The sequence below is a fragment of the Mercenaria mercenaria genome, chromosome 9 (genome assembly GCF_021730395.1).
Source record: "Mercenaria mercenaria strain notata chromosome 9, MADL_Memer_1, whole genome shotgun sequence".
NCBI lineage: Eukaryota > Metazoa > Mollusca > Bivalvia > Venerida > Veneridae > Mercenaria > Mercenaria mercenaria.
Genome location: NC_069369.1, coordinates 52383603 through 52407180, shown reverse-complemented (window position 1 = coordinate 52407180; position 23578 = coordinate 52383603). Strand labels below are relative to the sequence as shown.

General features: G+C 34.0%; 1 protein-coding gene across 8 annotated transcripts in view; it reads right to left on the bottom strand.

Annotated features, from left to right (window-relative positions):
* Nucleotides 1-23578, bottom strand: part of LOC123547119 (nuclear hormone receptor HR96-like) — a 277908-nt gene that overhangs the window by 73011 nt on the left and 181319 nt on the right. The window contains exon 1 of one of the 8 annotated variants that reach the window (XM_045333944.2): nt 12083-13139. The exons of the other annotated variants lie outside the window; for them this stretch is intronic. Coding sequence (XP_045189879.1) covers nt 12083-12237 — 155 coding nt within the window. The 5' untranslated portion in view covers nt 12238-13139. Of the gene's footprint in view, nt 1-12082; nt 13140-23578 lie in introns of those variants that run through there. 8 annotated transcript variants of the gene reach the window in all.

Here is a 23578-nt window from a genome sequence, read left to right as displayed (position 1 = left end):
ATTTCAGCTGGAAAAATCATTGAACTTAAAATAATTTGATTTCTAATTACAGAAAAAACCTTGTATGAAGCATAGCTCAATAACTATTTGACATCTTTTCAAAACTGCATGACAGGCCCTTTTAATGTAGAGAAATTGTCACTTGCATTTAAAGACAAACATATAAGACAAACTAAGTGCAGAATATGGGACTTCACTCATAAAATATTGTTAAATCTTCATTTTTCATCAGATTCCATTTTGATTTTTACAGGACAATAATAGGGGGAAAATAATCATTTTCACCAACATTTTATCTCTCTATCAAATCTTGTACTTATAAAATAATAAAGAAACTGGATACGATCCAGTTTACGTTCAACAAAATTATAAGCTCGAAAATTTGTACCTAGTGATCCTGGAAAGCTACGAAAGTTTAATAAAAATCAGAGCGAGGCAATTATTATGACATTGTTTGGCTTTCTTAACATTTATGTGAATATATTTGAATATTCTGAGTAATTAAGTTAAAATGTGAAATACCATCGCAATTAATTTAATGGCTTCTTCACTTTTTTTTGTCATTTGCTTTTTTTTGCTTTTCCCCCATACTAATTACTTTACAAAATATGCAAAAAACAAAGCGTACTATTATTTTATGGAAGGATGACAATGCATGACATTATTGTGACCTCTGAAATTTTTTTAATATATATACCAAAATTAGAATAGGCAAAAATGTGCCCAGGCTTCCTTCCGTGCCAATTTAGAAACACTTGCGCTCATTTGCAGACTTGCTGCAGGATGTTTCTAGAGTACACGCAATATCACTGAATGGAAAAAGCTGTTTTTTTAAACTCTTAATTTCACCAGGATGATACAATGACATGTAGGAAATTATTCTAATATTATACAAAAAAAAATTGGAAAAAAAAAAAAAAAAAGGTCTTTACCATTGTGCCAAATACATACTATTTTATACAGTAAATGAAGAGAAAAAAACAACAGCATGGAATGTTAATGGTTTCTATAGCCTTTCTAATGCCATGATTCATTTAGTTTCTTTACAGCAACCTGGGAAAAAGGTATCTGGGAAACATATAATAAACTGTAGAATCAATACACATCCACTGACAAAGCATTTATAATACCTTAAGAATGAAATTTACAATCAAGGTGAATTCCTCTGTTCATTGATCCCAGTTTCTCTGCAAGACTTATAATTAAATCCTATGATTTAGCCCAACGGTTGAAGCCTTTTGTTTTTTGTTGTGTGTTAAAAATGTATGTAATATTGTGTGTAATATTGAAACAGAGAGCAATAAAATATGATTAAACTAAACTAAAACTAAAAATCCTATGATTATTCATCTACATGTATATTGTAGTTTAAGGGATTAGGGGATATGTATAGATCAATAGGTAAAGGTCACTAAACTCTTCATCAAAATTAATGCTCAGTACAAAGCCCTAGCTGCTCCAAGAAAAATTCTGCCATTGCAATGCCAGAACAGGCTGTGTATCTCCTGTTGATATAAGAAGCCCTGTCTAAAAAATTAAAGGGCCAAAACCCAGCGAAAAATCCTTTTACTGTTAAACATGTACAACAATGCTTATTAACGACTGTTCCTATGCAGTTCCATTCAAATCGCGACAAGAGTATATATGAAGTAATCTGGACAAATTCTATTTAAAGAATTAAAACTGAAGGGCCATAACTCCACATTTATTATACCAGGATGTGCCATTATTATGTGCATCTCTTACTGGTGGTGAAATTTCCCATTCATTAGTTGAATTCCAGCCAGTGTTGCTGAGAATAGCCCAGACAGAATATCTGGACAGACTCGATGTTAATCCTCACTGAAAAATCATTCAATCATAAAACCTGATATATATGTGCAACAACAAAGCTTTATATCAATCATTCATATCAACAGTACAGAAAAACTACCTTGTTCAGACAAATGTTATACCCAAAATTACAATTAAAGGGCTATAACTCTGCAATAAGTAACCTGACCTGGACATGCCAATGATATGCAAGTCTATTCTTGGTACTGATCACTTACCATTAAGTTCCAAAGAATTCTTGCCATTAGTTTCTGAGAAATAAGATAGATACAGAGTAACCAAGCTGAGACTATACTTAGTAACACTCCCATAAGAATATTCGCTGAACACAATTAGAGCACACAAGAGACTACCATACAATCATGACAGACACATCCAATGACTGAAATTCGATTTAAAACATAATGCTTGCAGTTAAGTTTGGGATTCTGATGACACTCTTATCCACCTACACAACCGCTCCATTTAAGTCTGTCCGCATCAGTGGCAGCTTGTAAAAATGAAAATTTTACACGGAATATAATATTTCTCAGTTAATTAATTTTACAAAAGTACGGCATGGCAAGCAACAGCATTCTTTTACCTGAGATTCCTAAGTAAAATATACCCAGCATCATGCACTTACTCATAATTATTAAGCATAAGCATTCATACTATAGTGCCAATTAAAAAGGTATCAGCAGCTGAGTGTTTCAGTGCACAAGTTTCTCATACTAAAGCACTTTACCTTAAAGGTGCATTTTTATGACATCGCTATATTTTACAATAGTGACATTTTCAAATTCCATAGTGCTTTTAATTTTAATATGTTAAATACAGATACTTAAGTTGTCCATTATAATGGTGAATATGCATAATTACATGGTTCAAAAAGCACTTCTTTCAATGCTATTCATGAACTTATACTGCCAGAGCCATAAAAGGGAGGTAATAAAACACAATGTTTTAATATAATACTTTCTGCTATGTTAATGAAATATTAAAGCCTATGTCAACCAGGAAATAACAGGAATATATTAATAACAAAAGCTGTGGCATCCATATTATAACCAAGGCAATGTTGTAAGCCTTTAAAAGAAAATATTACTTTTATACCGTGTTCACACTAGCAGAACGGTTTTATTTTTATCAGGCACTAATTGGCTATAATTGGTATTTGACATTCAAAACCCATCAAAATATAATCTAGTTTGCGTCCACACTAGGCAAAGAAATGTGGTTTAAATATATACATGCAATGTTGGAAGTTAACAAATGTCTTGCAATAAGCAAAAAAGGTTACAAAGAATTGAGGCTAACAGCAACAAGAAGGGGTCATCAATGTTTAAACTTCTGTGTTCATCTAAGAATTTCTGTTCACTCCATCTATTGTCCATTTTGAGCGTCAGCATGACTCCATATCGCAATTTAATATTTTTGTTGCATCAACACTAATTACTTTTGCCAGACACAGCATCAGTTGTTTGATACAAAAGAGAAACACATGGTATTCTTCCTCCAAAAGGTAAGATCTGTGGATTTGGGATTGTAAAACCAGTTATAACCCACATTTGCGTTCACATTTGTAAAATAATGTAGCATTACTTTTTAATGTAGTATTAAAACCACCTCCGGAGGTAGTTTTAATGCTACATAACAGAAACCACTTCACCTTTACAAAATTCACGTTTTACACCACATATAGTGTGGATGCAAACGAGTTTAAAAAATAAACCCAAGTTAATGTAGGATTAAAAACGTAGTCTGAACATGGTATTAAAAGATTACAGACTACCAGCTTTAAATGATTTGATCAAATTACCAGCTTCTCAAATGGAAAGATCTAGTCAGAAAGCGTGAAATAATTTAATAACTGCAAATTCTCAGTAAATCAAATGACCAAAGACTTTCCTATAAGACCTTTAATAATACATTTTGAGCCAGGAATTGTTCGAAATGCCTGTAGTTAGTCTTATATGGCACTATAATCAATTACACCTACCCTAATTGCATTTTTAGGTGTCTGATTGACCTAGTTTTCCAGCAGTCTGACCTGATTTCTCAGAGAAAGTCCTACATATCATTGACTTATCACAGGAGATAAAAGCTAATGAACAACAAGACAAGGAAATTCCCCCCAAACCAAACTCCTCCTAACAAACCACTTCAAAGGAAAAAAAATGCATGTACATGGTGGAAATGAAACCATGGCCTTCAAAATCCATACAATCAAAAAATGTACCATGCACAGACCAGTCAGCCATAGTCACAGGAACTCTGAAATTATAAGGTAGTAACATGCAAAATTTACTAAAGATGATCTCGTTTATTACCCAATTGAATGACCCAATCGTTGAATCAAAACCTTAAGAGCTCTACAAATTTTTTTTATCCTGTCTTCAAAAAAAAAAATTAATATATTTAACCTTGTGGCTACACCAGCTGGATGTTATTATCCAGCTTTTTAATTTAGAGATTTAATGTTTTTCCATAGTGGCTTTTTATTACATTTCCTATGTTCTGCACAGGAAGTATATGTTTCAGATTGACTCTCAATGGAAGGCTTTCTTTCTTACTGATAATGAGAAAAAAATTGTACATTTGTACTTGCAGATGAATCACTTTTTGCTCAAAGCTACAGTGCTAGCACTCAGACTCATACACTGTAATTTTTGAAAAAAGGAGTTCATTTTCACAACAACTTACACATAATTAAGTAGCTCTTCAAAATACACTGAAATAAAAGAAATAAGACAATCACTGGCAACCGCATGAAATTCTCATGCAATTCTCATGAAATTATGAATTAAATCAGTCAGATGATTCATGAAAATGACATATTCAAAATCAGGTTGCCACGCAAATAAAATCTAAACATTTTCATATTCAGCAATTACTTAATTCCCTCATAAAAAAGTATGTCTGAATCGGTTTGAATTTTTCTGAATTTGTCAGATTTCATACTGAATATTTCTGCACAAAAATCTTCTGTATGAATATTTCTGAATCAAGCATTTTAGGAACTGAACATTTCTGAACATTTGCTGAATAGTTCTGAATGAGATATTAACTTTTCAGACGTCTGAAAGTGTATGAAATAAGAAAGGATGAATTATTCAGATGACTTTTTTATCTGAATTATTCTGAGTGTGCCAATAGACTGAATTTTTCAGTCATGTGAGTTTGTCAGAACATTTCTGAATATTTGCTGAATATTTCTGAATGAGATATTAACTCTTCAGATGTCTGAAAGTGTATGAATAAAAAAGTATGAATTATTCAGATAAATTCAGATAAATGTCAACAGTTTGGTGAAGACACAATTGTCATCAGTTTTCACGATCTTGCTATCACATTATAAATAAAAATTTTACTTTTACTCGCTTGAGCTCTAGTGCTTTAGACCAGTTTAATATTGTAATCATCTGTTGTCTGTTGTTAATCAGATAATTTTTGCCCAAGTGTTTCTAAAGTAGAAGATAACATTGACAGTACTCAAATTAATAAAAATTATATCTGAACATTTCATCTGAAAGTATCTGAATTGGGGCCGAGTTTTTTCAGATGTAGTCTGAACACTTCTGAATCTCGGTAACAGAATTTTTCTGAAAACTGGCTGAATTCGTCTGAAAATGTTCCATTTTAAGGACAAAATCAGACATCTGAATGACTCTGAATTTTAGCTTTTTCAGATGTAGTCTGAACAGTTCTGAATCTCAGTAACAGAATTTTTCTGAAAACTGGCTTAATTTGTCTGAAAGTGTTCCATTTTAAGGACAAATTCAGACAATCTGAATGTCTCTGAACTTTGGCTGATTTTTTTCAGATAATAGTTTAAGCAGTTATGAATCCCTGTAACAGAATATTTCTGAAAACTGGCTGAATACGTCTGAAAGTGTTCCATTTTAAGGACAAATTCAGACATGGTTTCTGACCACATATTCAAGACACTTTCATCCAAAATTCAGCTTAATTTCAGATCTAGTTTCAGACCAATTCATACATTTTTTTTATGACGGTAAGCTTCAGTACTTTTGAAATTATTTCAAGATAATTAAAGGCATACTAAAGAATAGACCTTTGACACTGGTATGTAACCTTGGCATTTAACACATGAAAACTCTACATTACACTTATTGAAGTCAAATCTATTGCCTTTTGTTCAAAACAGACATCAGAAATAAATTCACATGATCTTTTTTCTTCATATTTTGACTAACTTTGTGTTGAACTTATAGACCAAGGTCAATAGCACACACTATGGACCAGTGACAGTAATTACCAAATCATGTAATAAATAATATAGGCTTATTGAATGGCTAAAATGTTTGTAAATGGTCAAGGTCATTGCTCAACCTTTGAAAGTCAACAGTACAAACTATGGGCTGGTGATTTATTATATACAGAAGGCAATCAATGTTAATTTTAATAATGCAGTCTGCTCAAACCTTACTGGAAGCTGGAAAGTCACCATATGACCTATGATTGTGTCAGTGTGTAACATTAATTAAACCCAACAAAATAAAAAGAAACAAATTGGCCTCATTTATTAACATAGAATGAAAGTATGCCTAACTGTAACACTGCATGCTTTGTTAGAACTAAAGCTATCACTGATGGTGATCAATATCCAAAGATGCTGCTTTGATACTGGAAAGGTATAATGCTGTGACCTTGACCTTGACCCTTGTCACCTTAATTTTGAACTCTGTATGTTGTCATGACTAGGTTAAAAACTGATGCTATTATTATGAAAATCCTTTCAGAGCTTAGTAAGGTATTTCCGGACATAAAATATATCTATCTGACTTTTGACCTCCAAGTGTGAACTTGACCTTGGACCTTTGAGGGATCTCTGTCATGTGGGATTTCTCATCCTATTATGATAGTGAACATATGTCTTATAGGCTATCTAGATTTTTGGACATCTAAGGTCATACTGGTGTCTTTAATCACTAACAAATTCACTTATCCAAATAAACGGATCATTGTGTTACCTTGACCTTTTCAGTAAGACAAATAACCTTGAACTCAAACTGACATTAAACCTCATTTAAGAAATTATAAATCAATCTGGCACAGCCCATTTACACTTACAACAAACCTTAAGTCTTAATTATATTTTCTAACTCAGTTTTAACGACAAATGATTGAATGTCATGTAATACATTTATTTATGATTTCATTGTGTATAAAAGTACCTTTAAATAATATGTCACCTAATTATTGGTTTTATGGCATAATATTATCAAATCAAACTGTGAAAGTCAACAAACAAACCCCATTTCAAACAAGCTTTTCAAACAAATAATTGATTTTCATTTAAATATGCACAGACACTTACTTAACACAATTTAAAACTCAAGTGCATATCACATCCCTGTCTTTAAACAGTCTGACTACAAATCATATCATTTTCTTTATTTCTTCTGTTTTGTTTAATGTTTCTCAGGAAATTTCTATCTTAACTCAGATTATCCTATCTTTTCAAGAGGAAAAGGGACATAATTACATAAAATTTGAGGTTTTAGAAGTTACCTCCCCTAGAACAACCAAAAAGGTCTTTGTTAAAACACCCAAGACTAAATATTGGAATAAAAACACCTTTCAAAATGAAATTCGACTTGAAAGAGCGACTATATGTAACGAGCAACTATAAACAATATTACTAAGTGGTATTACTACTGATAGTATTAAACACCCGTCCCAATTTATACTGTCTTGCCTCAGTTTTCTTTGGTTCCTGGCTATGCTCCTGGTGACCCTTAACCCCCCCCACTGTACCATGCCAATCAACACCACTGCCAGCATGAAAGTTAAGTGTTAATTATTTTTATATTTCCAAGGTTACTGCCAACATTCAAAATGCCATTGATATAGGTAAGTCATTAATATGTCAATATAACTGATGTCAAAGATCAAAAAAACATTTTTGATCAACACTGCTACAGTTGAGGAGCTTCCATAGCATAATATATGCCAATTAAGTATGTTAATTAAGTACCTGCTGATTCTAAATGTTTCTTAGGCAATAATTCAATTACCTTTACAAAGTAAATAATATAATAAAATGATAACAATCTACCGCTGGGCATATCATACAAGATGTTTCTCAAATGAAAAACACTAATAAGTTTCAAGTGCATACAAAAATCTACTTGTATCTGTCATCATATTAGCTCGCCCACTTAGCTCAATAGGGAGAGCGCAGATCTACGGATCGCGGAGTCATGAGTTTGATCCATGTACTATGTTCTCCATATACATAACAATTGTTTATCCTCCTACAGTTAAATATGTGTCCATGACATCTTCGATATGCAAATACCTCTCTAACACAGTCTGATGTCTTTGTTAAAAAAATGTTCAGGTTTCCCCAGTGCATTTTCTACCGAGGTTGCACTGTACATTCTCTGCAGGAGAAGCCTTATCATGTTGTAACAGAGGTCTTTGAATACATAACTGCTGACAAGTTACCATGGAAACAAATTAACACCATTTATTATAATATTATCACAGCAGGGTAAAGTTTAACATGTTCTACTTAAATATAAAGTTTAGAGAATTTTAAAACTTTTTTTTTAATGATATAACCAGTGTTCTTGTGATGTTATTGTTTTATATTTGTTGTAATTAACACTTTCATGCATATTTTCTTTTTCAGGGTTACCTTTGTAAACCTAAGTTGTGAGTCTGATTAAATTCAAAGGCAATTCATATGTTCTGTAAAATGATCTCAGCTGGTAAGCAATTCATTCTCCACCTCTGACACATGTGGAGAAGTTGCCACCCCGTTACTTGAAGAGAACAAAGTGATTACCAGAAAAACAACTAGGAAATTTGGTTAGGTTAACTGATTGCCTGTGTACAACTGAAATACTGATCAAAAACATCAGTAAACCAACAAAACAACCAAACATACCTTCTGAACAAAATTGAGGGATCCATTCTAAATACATCCTTATGATTAAACAGCAATTAGTTTTACATAGTGATAAATGAGCCTCACCAAGAGAAAACCAACATAGTGGGTTTGCGACCAGCATGGATCCAGACCAGCCTGCGCATCCACGCAGTCTGGTCAGGATCCATGCTGTTCGCTTTCAAAGTCTATTGCAATCTGAGAAACCATTAGCGAACAGCATGGATCCTGACCAGACTGCACGGATGCGCAGGCTGGTCTGGATCCATGCTGGTCGCAAACCCACTATGTTGGTTTTCTCATGACGTGGTTCAAATTGTCTGATTCCATTATACTTTGTCTTGCTACAGACTTGATAATACTTTTTCTAATTTGTTTACATTTTAAGACAGAGGCATAACTATACAAAATCAAAATACCTTCAGGAGTTATCTCCTATGCATCTGAATTCAGACAATTCTAGAAATAATTACCCAACAAACAAGAGACAGCTAGAAGACAAAACATTCACCTCAAATGTCAAGGTGGTTGTTCAATAGGAGATAACTTCTAAAACTTCAAATTTTATGTAATTATGTCCCTTTCTTCTAAAAACATATGACCACTTAAGCTAGGATAGGACTTTCCTGTGAAAGTAAAAGCGAAAAACACATAAAAAAATTATAAGGTTGGCAGTCTGGTACATGTAAACGTGTACTGCAAAGTTCCTTGCTTTGGAAGCCATGATTCAAAAACATTTTACCATGTTGAAAATTCTGACACACACTTGGGTGATTTTCTTTTATTTCCATTAATGTTTTACCACTGCCTTAATGACCAAATAAAAGTGGCATGACAAATTTATTTAAATAGATATTATAGTATTACAGTTATAATTTATGTCCATCAGGAACTAAAATATCAGAATTACATACATTATTAATAAACTAATCAGAAAAGGCAATCAATTGTGTAAATTAATGTATTTATTGTCACATGTATGTGCACATGTTACAAGATGTCTTTGAATACAAATCATTTTATCTTACAAAAGCTTGTTTGTAACATTTCCTTTGTTATTGAACATGCATATGATACATAACTAAACATTGAATAAATCTAAATCTAATACAGTATGCAGTCGTCGTAAGAATATAGGTCGCACCTTTTTTAGCGAGATTTTGGTCAGGACCGATGCGACCTATATATGGGTATAGGACAAGACCACATTTTTTCCCTGGTTTAAAAAAATTAAGAAGATCGATCTTTGTTTACACCATATACCTTTACATTGAAGAGAATTCAAGGGGAGTAACTATCAATGACTCGGGCATAGGTAAAAGCCGGTATCAGGACCCGGCGTCTTAAATGAATTTTGTATAAAATGTAAAATTAAGAGCTCCCGCAAAAGCTATTTTCATAAAAATACATTTTACAACACATTTCTATAACTCATCAAGTTTTTAGCAAAACCTGTGTAAAATTTTGCAAGTACATCAAACCAAGTGTAATTACAAGTTGCCGCTACATACAAGTCAATAATCAGGAGATGTCTGAGAAGGTGATGAGATCGAAAAGGTGTTGAGAAATTTGAGAATAAATTCCATTGAAACTGTCAAGTTAGCAGTATCTCAGCTCGCGATTTTAATAAGTCGTTTTCACAACTTTGTTAAAATTACGGGTGCCGCAACAATGGCCGACCGATGCCAGGAAAATCGCATTTCCTTACAAATTTACGTTTTTGACATTCCTTTTTTTCTGCGACCAATACACGGTTATGAGCATTTTTCCAGAAATCTGTAGATATTTTTTCACTGCTCGTACAATGACGGTATCATGTTGCAATGAGTTTCTAAAAATTTACAAGTCACTTTGATAGTTACTAAATCTATTCTAATTCTAAAATTCAACAACATACAATTATATTGGTTTCAGAGAGGCAGTTACAGTAGGCGGGGCTTATCATAGCAGTGGGCAGCTTGCTGACCAATAGTCTTAATACATTACAAAGCAATCTAGCTGGCATACTGAAGGTCAGTTCTATCCAGGTGATTGCTCGTGATGAAATAATGCACGGAGTGGCACCAGCATCAAAACTACGAAGTCGCTATATGACCTGTAATTGTGTTGGTGCGATGTTGAACCCAACAAAAACAAAACTAGAGCTGTCACAGGAGTGACAAATTATACACCCTCAATATGGACATTAACCTTTGACCTACTGACCTCAAAATCAATAGGGGTCATCTGCTTGTCATATCCAACCTTCCTATCAACTTTCATGATCCTAGGCCCACTGGCATTCTCAAGTTATCATCCTGAAACCGTTTAACTGTTCTGGGTTCTTGTGACCTTGACCTTTGACCTACTGACCTCAAAGTTGAACTTGACCTGTATGTTACGATGATATACTTGTGTACCAAAATTTGCGATCCCAGGCCCAAGCATTGTCAAGTTATCATCCAGAAACCGTTTGTTCTGGGTCATTGTGACCTTGACCTTTGACCTACTGACCTCAAAAGTTGAAAATTGACCTGTATTTTATGATGTTCCACCTGTGTACCAAAATTTATGATCCTAGACCCAAGCGTTCTCAAGTTATCATCCGTTTAACTGTTCCGGGTCATTGTGATCGTGACATTTGACCTACAGACCTAAAGGTCAAACTTGAGCTGTAATTTATAATGTTACACGTGTACCAAAAATTATTTAAGTCTGTCAAGCCTTCCATGAATTATTGTCTGGAAACCATGAAAAGCAACAGATCGACCGACAAGCTCACTCCTATATACCTCCCCCACCCCCTACCTAAAAAAACCCTTTGTTTTGTGGGGGATCAATCCCTTTATGTTTTGCATAGGAAGAAAAAAGTGCTTATTTTCGTATAAACAACTTTGGTGGCCCTTTTTTACAGATTGGGCCCTGAAGTAATTCATAAAAAAACACAAGTTTGTGCAATAAGGCATTCTTTTGATAAACAAGGGCCATAACTATTTATCTACTGGTCATATTTTACCCGCTGTTAAACTTTCAATAGATCTTAAGGTCATACATGTTCTTTCTAATAAAGATTAAGATTAGAAGACAGTTGTTAACACATCTTTTTTTAATCAATCAGGAACAATAAATCTTGAGCTTCTGTAGTCATGTTTTATATATATCATTGGACTCACAAGATTTTCAGTTCCAAACAAATTTTCAACCCCACAATTCATCAAAAATATTCAAGTTCTATAATATACCATTCCTCTTTCAAAGCCTGTGGACTTATCATAAAATCACATAACAGGTTTTCAAATTTGTTAGAGTCATAAAATCACAATAATTAATCGAAATTCAGTCATATTAAAAATATGTATAATTTCATACCTTGTAATTGCTCGGTACCTGTCCAAATAACCCAGGGGCTGAGCCCTGTCATCCCCATTTTCAATGCTGCTTCCGAAATACATCGTATTCAAGTAACACGTAGAAGTCATACCCTGACTAAGAACTGAAGATGTTGATTCTGACTTTATATCCATGCACAGCTTTAGGATTGTCTCAAAATTATCACAGATTTTAAGTCCCTATGTATGGCCATTCAACTCCACAAAGAACTGAAGATGTCAATTCTGACACAGCTTTAGGATTGTCTCAAAATTATCACATATCTACTGAAAGTCCCTATATAATTAAAACTTTGAGATTCTCTTCATTTACAAGCCTTTATAATAACAGCTGAGTGTGCCGTTTCTACAGTATTTTATATTTAAATAATATATGTCACGCATAGATTACAAATAAGGAACAAATGACAAACAGCTTTTTCTCAATCAATAAATCTCAGCTAAGCAATGAAATAGACCAAGATTAGGCACATATTTCATCGGAAATATTTCTCTGTTTTTCTCGCTTACATATAATATGCATAATCCATTAAGAATCAACGTTGCGTTAAAAAGCATCGGAGAAATCAATCAGTTAGATTCAAAGTCCCGTATAATATGTAACACGATTATCCTAAACAATCACATGCTTCTTTTTCCATATTCCATTTCAAACATTTAATTCGATCATCATTATAACGTTTGTGATTTTAAACCATATATTTCATACATTCGCATATATTTTCGAGTTCATAGATTCAAGACGCATGACTACACTGACACTACAAAAATCATTTTGTCCATATTAAACACCTCATAAATTTCTAAGTACTTTACACTTGTTATTTACACACTTCCAGTTTGTACTGACGTTAAATTACATATTTTTAGCAGCTAAACAAAATTTTCAGTCAAGTATATGTTACAAGCGTGCACTTGTAACTGAATTTTACAATTTATGTATAATTTTAAGCAAAAAAACCTCCTAAAACAAAAGCATATACTGACTGATTTAAAAACTATAGTCCTGTACATAGATATTTATTCATTTCAGCTCAGCCATGATACGTATAGTGTTTATCTTTCCACTTTGTTGGTAACCTTAGCCAAAGCATGAGGTGAACTGGTGCATAGATATCGGGGAGCTAAATGTTCATTCTGACTGTCTGTTTTTGTTAGTGTAAAGTGTGTTCCTGTTCACCCAATTTTGTTTGTTGGCACCATTTGAACAAATAGTATATTGTAAATCTTCCTTACAGTGAAACAGACATACTGTTTGATGTAAAAATTTATACTTAACAACCTGTAAGTAAGTATATCACATACATAAAATAGTTTACAAAATAATTCTTTTATAAAAGAGGAACAAATTTCAAACATACTATGGAAAAGACTGAATTTCATTTCAAATTCCTGTTCAAACCTCTTATATTTCAATGAATAATTTACCCTCCCCCCCACCCCCACAAATGGTCACCGAGGAAGGTTTAATTTTTACAGGGGTTTCACTGCAATTTGAACGTATCTATGATATTGTTTAAGTGCCACACTCCTGCATTATAATGTTTGGTTATTGCAATTTATTAGACAGTAATACTGAACAAATCAAAATTTTCTGAAAGCTTTAATATATATTACTCTCAGATTTTCTTTTTTCATAGGCCTGATACTGCATATATTTGGTATGTGGTAGCCATTTTGCATGGATACCACTTTTGAGATAAAATATATGTATATGAATTCTGTTTATTTGTTGCGATTTAATTTCCTGAATTGCCCGGGCCCAGACGAGATAATGTTCATGAGTTCATGTACTTTCATGAAAAGTTTATGAACAGTTCATCAGCATTCATGAAGTGTTCATGAATTGCTCATGATCTGTTCATAAAGTGTGTTCATGAACAATTATTCATGAAAAGTTCATGAACAAATTTGAGGTAGTTCAAGAACAAAACATCTTTAGCAAACTTAATTCAAGAAAAGTTCATGAACTTTCATTCATTCATTATACATAAAACTTATATTAGGTTTATTACCTTTTCCAATAATGAATAAGTTCATGAACATTATATTCATAATGTCATATGAGCAGTTTCCATTATTTTGTTGCATGCTGGGAAATTTTTTGCATGTGATTCAGCAATTTTTCAGAAGTTTGTGTATGTTGCGCATGACACATCATCTATCCATCAGCGTTCGACACTAACGGTGTCCCGGGATCCCGAGGACACCAAAAATCCGCAAGGGATCCTAAAGTTCACAATTTCGGTGTTCCGTCGGGACTCTTGATTTTCAGATAAAATATGATTCTAAACAATGAAATTCCCCAGTCTTGTTCGCTCAAACATCTGTCTTTTGCTAAGCCAGGGCGTTCAGTTGACCCGAGCTCCCGGATTTTGACCCGCGAAAATCGAGAAAAACTCGTATTTTACCTGCATAAATTATGGCACGTGCGTCGGCTTGACTCGCAGAAATTTACTTAGATGCGTTCCAAGTTCGATAGTTCTGGCCCCTGTCAATCAAATTCCCAGTGAATTTCAATATTGTTCGCCGACACAAGCGGAAATATGGCAGTAGGCAGAGCGTCGTATGTTAATTAGCTACCGACAGATGTCAGTCACGCCACGCGCCAAATGACACGTGCTTATCTCGCGGTTTGTATTTAGTACAATATGCCTTGTCATTATCAAAGGTGTTTATTGATCAATGTTTACAAGCTAATTAATAAACAATGCAGCCTTAGATTATCGTGTTTGTACCATTATTTTGTGTGCTCGATACGATTACATGAGCAGGTCGGCCGTTACGGTCTATAACAAATTTATTATCATTGCTGAGGCTTTGTTTGGGCAAAACAAATCAAATAAGCAGAAATTATACGTGGTATGATGAGAAAATAAAGTTAAAACAGTTATCTTTTCAAGAACTTTAACTGTTACTTTTCTTTTTCATATTTCTCACTTGTTTTCTAGACCAACATTTTCGAACATTTTTATCATTTCTTACAAGATTTTTCTAGTACAAACTAAAATAAAAAGCCAATAAAACGTCTGCATTTACGAAAAATATGATCACTGTTGCCAAAGCAGCTCTTATTTAGAAGAATATGCTGATAATTAAAAGCATGCAAACACTAAACCCCACCCACTTTTAGGCAATGTGCAAAATAAAACAACTAAAATATGAAATGTTTAAGAAAATCTGTTATGACCAATGGACTAGTTTTAGATAAAGTCTGTGGGAGTTGCATTAATAAGGCCTAAAAAATCTTTGTATCTGGTAACATGCTCAAAAAATTAGGGTAGGTAGGTCGGAACATTTTTTTTTTTTTTTGAATTTTTTTTTTATTTAAGGGAGACTTTTAGGAATTTTTTTTTATGTCAAAAAAATGATTACAAATAAGGGGGTTATAAGGGGGAATGAACTAGGCGGCATACATTTAGACGAACTACAACAAATGGCAGAGGAGTGCGATGGTAGCGAAGATGAGGGGAAAGAGGACTTGGACAGAAATGACATTATTCTTTTACAGCAAAAGTCATACAAGCTATTGTTGTCATTGATGTAAAATGGAAATAAAGTGGAAATAAAATACATTAGTACTGTAAACAGTTGTGTTTGTTAGATTTTAGTTTTTTCATGTTCTTACCACATTTTGTTATCAGGGACTCCTAATTTTCAGCAGGGATTCCTAAATTTCCCAGCAGGTATTCCTTCGGGATACCTGGCAAAAAAGTTAGTGTCGAACGCTGTCCATGCTTATTATTTGTGTCAAATTATTTTGAAATCGGACCATGCATGTCAAAGTTATGGACTGGACACGAAGACCACATTATCAGTATATATGTAGTGAAAATTGGCTCAGTTCAACCAAGGACTGTGACCTTGACCTTTGAGCTAGGGACCTGGCTTTGCGCAAGACATTATCATCTATCCATGCTTATTATTTGTGTCAAATTATTTTGAAATCGGACCATGCAATGTCAAAGTTATGGACCGGACACGAACATCACCCTTTCCCGAACACAAACGGACAAACACACATACGGACAGGGATAACATTATATGCTCCCCCCCCTACCCCACAAATTTTATGGTGAAATTTTATGGTGGAGGCATAAAAACAAATTGTTGTTTGTGGCCCCTGCCATTAGGTCTGAGGTTTTCTCCCTGTGGAAAATTTCATGAGGTGTTCATGAAATGCACATGAATTATTCATGAACTGAAAATGGGACTATATCCTGTTCTTGATCTAATTCATGAAAACATTTTAAGAATTTGTTCATGAACAGTTCTAAAATGTGTTCATGAATTAGATCATGAACAGGATATATTAGTTCCATTTTCAGTTTATGAAATTTTCATGAATAGTTTATGAATTTATTCATGAAAAAACAGTCAACACTGCATAACATGTATCAATCAATCATATCATATACCACTTCATTTTAAGTAACAAGTATGTTACAAGTCTGCAAACATTATATTCTATTAAAGCAGGTGGCAAATTAATTATTATTATAGTGTATTAGCTTATGAAAAGTTCAAGTAAACAGAATAGGGAGGAGATCTTTTCAATTCTGCGTGTATATTTATCTTTTCTATAATATAAATAAAAGTATAATGTATAACCCATTGTCGAAGTGTATTTCACTTATTAACATTCAATTATAATATCATATTCTGTATTTTTCTACGGCTCAATGTCTTTACACAGTAATTATAATAATAATTATGAAGTGTTCAAGAAAAAAGAAACCGAGTGTCACTTTGAGGTGTTATTATAATAATTACCGAGAAGTAAATAGATAGACCAAACACAGTTAAAAAAAAATGTGAACATTCTTTTGTGCACAAGAGATTTAACAGAACTGCTTTACACTTCCTTGAAAATGAATTAATAATCATACATGTACATTATTTACAATTTATGTTTCTAGAAAATGAACTTTAAGGCTTCAGAAGCAGGAATTTGTTATTTTCAAAGCTTCTCCAAGTTAATACAATGTCTGATACCTTTGTTAGGATTGGACATATTGCTCAAGGTGTGGAATCCTGCTGAGAACACTAATCAATTCACAGAATAAAATTGAGCCGCACCATGAGAAAACCAACATAGTGCATTTGCGACCAGCATGGATCCAGACCAGCCTTTGCATCCGCGCAGTCTGGTCAGGATCCATGCTGTTCGCTAACGGGTTCTCTAATTGCAAATAGGCTTTGAAAGTGAACAGCATGGATCCTGACCAGACTGCGCGGAAGCGCAGGCTGGTCTGGATCCATGCTGGTCGCAAACGCACTATGTTGATTTTCTCATGGTGCAGCTCACTTAATCAATTAACAGATGTGATGTGAAGGACCCTCCTTGAACTTTTATACTTATCAGTTTAACTTCATATTTCAGACTATAATTTCTCCAGCTGTTTCAATATGCATGCAAAGCATTGTTGAAAGCAGTTCAATACTTCTAAACAGTGTTTCTAGCTGTGCTCTCTGTGCAAGCTGTTGTTAAGGTAGTTCTGCACGTGTAGGATCGAAATTTTTTCTACAATGTAGAATTTGATTAAACTCTAATTTTTTAAAACTTCGGAATATACTAAGAAAATTCAGCAAATAAAAAAGATATAGGGTCAAGTGCTTGATTTTTTGCTAGACTGATTTGAAAAATTTCGACCTCACGCAAGTTTTCATAATGGGAGTCTATGGGAAAAACGCAGTTTTCAAAACATTTTCGCGAATAGAAATATTTCTACAATGTAGATTTTAATGAAACTTCCCACAGTCATAAATAAACATATGTCCTATAATATGGTGAAATAAAATGTATAGGTCCGTGTGCTTACTTTTCAGATATCTGGCTACGATTAAAGTGAACCGCCTATTTCAAGCTAAATTTAAGACATTATTTTGAATTATTTAACGTGTAAGATGTTTTAATATCATATTTTTACTTTAGAAAGATAGTAACAGTGCCATTTTAATACATTTACTCACAGGTTACCCTTAATTCATAAACTGATTTTCGTTTCCGTACTCCGAATCCAGGCATTATTCTACGTTTTCCGGATAAGTGACGTTACGCCATCACTTCCGGTTTTTCAAACATGCAGAAGTACCTTAAAGCTGTGCATACTGCAGTCACTGTGTTGTGTTTCCTTTTTCTTTTGTTTTTACATTTTTTGACTATTGAAAATAAAAACATCACAACCTATTTTGCAGACAGTGACTTGACAGAGCTGCATTTTTACCTTAGGCCATATTGAACTCTTTCTGACTAATATACTCAAAGATCTGATTATATTTTTCCTCCTGTACCTCTAAAGTTATGTTTGAAGACACAAAGCGAGCTAATTTTATAGTAATATGAAAACAATCGATCAAAATCATACAACATTTACTGGCTTGATCAACGTCATTATCAAAGGTCCAAACAATGGTCTTCTTACGAGACTTTGACTAACCAACAACTTCCTCTCATGAATCAGCACTGTAGGGCAAATGATAGGGTTGGATATCGTTAAGGACGAAGCGGTCCGATACCGATACCGATACCAACGAAACGATACGGTATTTTTAACGATACCGATACCGATACCATGCTTTGTAGTACATTACATAAGCAATGATTCGCTTAGTATTATATACACCTATGTAAGTAGATATACATGAAAATTTGCTGTGTTAAATGAACATTTTAAGTTTGTTAATGGAATGTTGTATGTATTAGGTTATGAAAGAGTTAAAAATAAACATATCTTACAGACTAGTTTTCCAAAATAAAAATCTAGAGCAGATACCTCGCTCACTATGCAATTAAAATTTATGAATACACTCACTGTAGCAATGCTTTTAAAGCTCAGTACTGTCTAGAACTGTTAAACTGAACACTTATTAGCTTTCAAACTACCCCTCTAACAAGTCAGACTCATTCTCACTCATGATAATCTTCGACTTGGTTGACTAGTAAAGTTTATAAAGTGAAACACTTTGCAACACATTTTTAATTGTACAACAACCTTCAAAACACTTGAAACAACCAACATTCCAACAATAACATTATTTCTAATGGTTCGCGAAAACCGATTATTTGTTTACGTAGGTTACAGCTTAGTCTCGTAATTTTTTATTTACATCATTTTTTTTCATTGATTTTAAAAGAAAACTACAAAGAAAAATAGTGTCATATATTTTGAAATTAAGTATTGGTTTACGTTGTTTGAAATGACGGGGAAAGAAGTATTTCAGGGAATATTTAGCATACGAAACTATTCGCACGGTTGGCTCTCCATGTCAAGGGAGGTTACTCTGAGCGGTATCACAGTAAAAACAATGTCGATCACGTTATTACGCTATTTGCTTAAATTTCTGCTTTATTTTGCAGCAGATTTTGTAAGAATTTTGTTTTTACTTTCATGGAAATACCGAAATCGGTACCGGTTCTTTTACGAAACGGTATATACCGGTACTTTTCGAAGTGATTATTCGGTGTTGTACCGATACCGGGAACCGGTATCCAACCCTAGCAAATGACCATGGAAGTCTGTCAATTATATCAATTGTCATGGAGGAATATTAAAGTTTAAATATTCTCTGTTCAGGGTTCCAACTTGCAACCCCTTGATTGAAAGTCCAGTGCTCTGAAAGTCCAGTGCTCTAAATAGTAACATACTGACCTTACCTCTCTGTAAAATAGAATTTTATCTAATAGGATAAACAAATCTTAATTTCAAATTATAAACCGAAATATAAAGCTATTAACTTTGCTCTATTATTTAGAAGCAAAAAACATTTTATTCACAATGTCTTCTCAACTGTTATTTAGCTGACAATTATTTATGGTTTTACATTCAAATATATATGAGCCGTGCCATGAGAAAACAAACATAGTCTGGTCAGGCTCCATGCTGTTCGCTTTTAAAGCCTATTGGAATTGGAGAAACTATTAGCGAACAGCATGGACCCTGACCAGACTGCGCGGATGCGCAGGCTGGTCTGGATCCATGCTGGTCGCATACCCACTATGTTGGTTTTCCCATGGCACGGCTCAATTATATAGTTTTACAAATTTGATTAAACTTGAAAAATCAATTAGCTATCTACCATGTACTTTTAAACAATTGTTATAAGATATATCTACCCCAACGTAAAATCTGTCAAAGGAAATTAAATAATTTCTTTTAAGTTACAGGAATACAAACAGTATAATTATGATAGCTATCTACAAAACATGGACATTCTGCTCTGGGTATTATGAAATATGACACCCAGAAACCTTGAAATAGATACCCAGTAACAAAAGCAGTACCCTAAAACTGACAAGAGATCAATTGTATAAAATCAATGTTCCTCCAAATGCTGATATCATTGTTCTAACCATGTACACTTTATACAGGTTGACAGATTTTTTATTGTGAATATAAATGGTATACATGTATTACAGTTTTAATGACTTCTATATTAAACATTTTGCGTAACTTCCTATATATAATTAGGTACAAAAATATTTAATTTCCATACATGATACACAGAATGCAGCATATATAATAGCACACAAATCGGTAGTTTGTACATTCATCATAGGAGATAACTCCTTAAGTTAATTTCAAATGTTGTATAATTATGTCTCTTTTTAATTTTTTCTTTCAACAACAGCTGTCACTAATGCTGACAAATGGCCCCGCAGCGCCTTGACCATTGACCTGGTGACCTTGACCTTTGACCTGGTGACCCCAAAGTCAGTAGGGGTCGTGTACTCAATAAGTACTATCAGCATGTGAAGTTTGAAGGTCCTGGTTGCAGTGGTTCGCGAGTAAAGTGCCTTCATGCAAAAAGTTCACGTTGTGACGAATGGACGGACAGTTGAAAACTAATATGCCTCCCTTCCGGGGCATAAAAATCGTAATATTTAGTCTGCACCCAAACTAAAACAAGGAGATCACCCAAGATCTGCTGTACAGTGCAACCTCAGAGTTAACCTCCCTAAATGGCATTTCATGTGGTGTTGTACACTGCTAGTCTGTGTTCAGAACTTTTGTTTTGTTCACAGGAGATAACTCCTGAGGCTATTCAAATTTTGTATAATTATGTCCCTTTCCTTCTCAAACCACTGGGTCTGTGAAAGATTGGTTTCAGCATCTCCTGAATCCTGGAGATCGACCTTTCATCAGGTCAAGCTATTATAGCAGATAATCCGAGCCAAGAAAGATTGGTCAGAATCTATAAGAGAAATTATTCAAAAAATTTAAAAAGATTATCTAGTTGGTAGCTTCCAGAACAAAAAAATGCTGATCCTGATCTAACCCCTTTGACAAGGGAGGTAAATTTAAAAAATCATTAAAATTCTATGTGTGACTAGTCATGCTTCAAATAATCAAATAAAGTTATACATATCTTTTAACCTTTACCCTGCTAAGTTTCTAAAATGGACTGGTCCACCATTCAATTTAGACAGTACCAATTATTATTCAAAAGGGTGGTCACTGAAAATTTACTTACTGAATAGCGAACTGTGCAGACAAAGATCAGCTTGCACGGACCTTGGTCTGCACTGGTTGCAAAGGCAAAATCACTTTACCACCAGCAGGCTAAAGGTTAATAAGAGGTACTCACTGGTTATACTGTAGTCATAATTTCTAAGCACTCTAAAACATGGAAATTTTGAACTCAACATCATTTATAAAATATAACTGAAAGAGGATTTGGATATCAACTGATCTAATCTAATCAACATGAGACCATTGGGTAACATTCCCTCAAATTTCTCTCTTTGCAGAACTGTTTTATTTGCCAATTTCAAGAAATTCAAAAGAAACGTTTTACTGTTTATCAATATCAATTTTTGATCTCTGTCTGTTTATATTTATCAATTTTACTGCACCATAGGAATCCGGTTACTCTGATAATACTAAAAGATCTGTTTTTAATGCCAGCAGCAGTGGTTGATGTTTGGAAAATTAAGCCCATGCATTTTGATTCAACTTAAAAATAAACAAAATAATGGTTCCTCTACAGTATTATCTGAGATGTAATTTATATTGTATCATTCTATTAGGGAATAAAATATATTTTGTGGAGTTCAGAATCATCAAGTAAGTAGTTCATACAGTGCTTTTATATATTATGGTATGAACACACTATTAGCTGGTCATCTTAAAATTTACACTATATAAAATTGAGAAAGTTTCAATGGCTGTAGCACACATCAGAAGTTCAGAACCCATACTAAATGACTGCAACATATTTTCTTGAAGAATTATTGGATCTTAAATTGTAGTAGTCCCAGGTGCAAACCTATTGTTTCCATGACAAACTCTGTAATGCAATTATTTCATGAGAAAATGCTACCTTAAAATGTCAAGCACTGCATGGTCTATCAGGTGATTTCACAAATAAACAAGAGTGCAAGAAAGTCACAAAAAACACCCATCTGAATATGAAAACTTTCGACTTAAGGGCAGACAAGGCTAAATTTGCAATTTTCGAGTAATTCAAGGGCCATAATCCAAGACTGCCTGGGGCAATTTGGGTGGTTATTGAACTTGGCTGAGATATTATGCCCAAAAACATTGTCAGAAAGTTTGGTGAAGATCAGATGAAAGCTGTTCAACTCAGAGAGCTGACAAGGCTAAATTCGCAGTTTTTCGAGTAATTCAAGGCCATAATCCAAGAGTTCCTGGGGCGATTTCGGGTAGCTGTCAAACTTGGCCGAGATATTATGCCCACAAACATTGTCAGCAAGTTTGGTGAAGATCGGATGAAAACAGTTTGACTTAGAGAGTATACTTTTGGACGCCGCCTGCCCACCCTACACGGGGTGTTCACATAATACGCCCCGCTCTTTCAGAGACGTGCATATAAAAATGCAATGAAAGCAATATATACGATAATTATAATCTGGCTGCAGAGTAGAAAATCTTTCAAACTGTTTAACATTTTTTTTTTTGCATTTCTACTTTCTCGCTTTTATCATTTCTCAGCACAATTCCTCTCAGCTTTGTTTACCTATGCTTTGACAAGAAAAGGGACTTAATTATACTATGTTTTGACAAGAAAAGGGACTTAATTATACAATAGCCTCAGGAGTAATTCATTAAGATTGGACCAAAAAACGTGGCCTCTTGAGCATAAACAAGCTTTTTCTTTGATTTGACTGGGTGACCTAGTTTTTGACCCCACATGAACCAGATTCGAACTTGACCTAGAGATCATCAGGAGAAACATTCCGACCAGGCTTCATAAAGATTGAGTCACAACTGTAGCCTCTAGAGTGTTAACAAGCTTTTCCTATGATCTGGCCTACTGACCTAGTTTTTGACCCCAAATGACCCAGTTTCGAATCTGAAGTACAGATCATAAAGACAAACATTCTGACCAAGTTACATAAAGATTGGGTCACAACTGTGGCCTCTAGAGTGTTCACAAGGCAAATGCTGACGGACGACGCATGTCGCATGATGGATGCCGACGGACAACGGACAATGACTGGTCACAATACCTC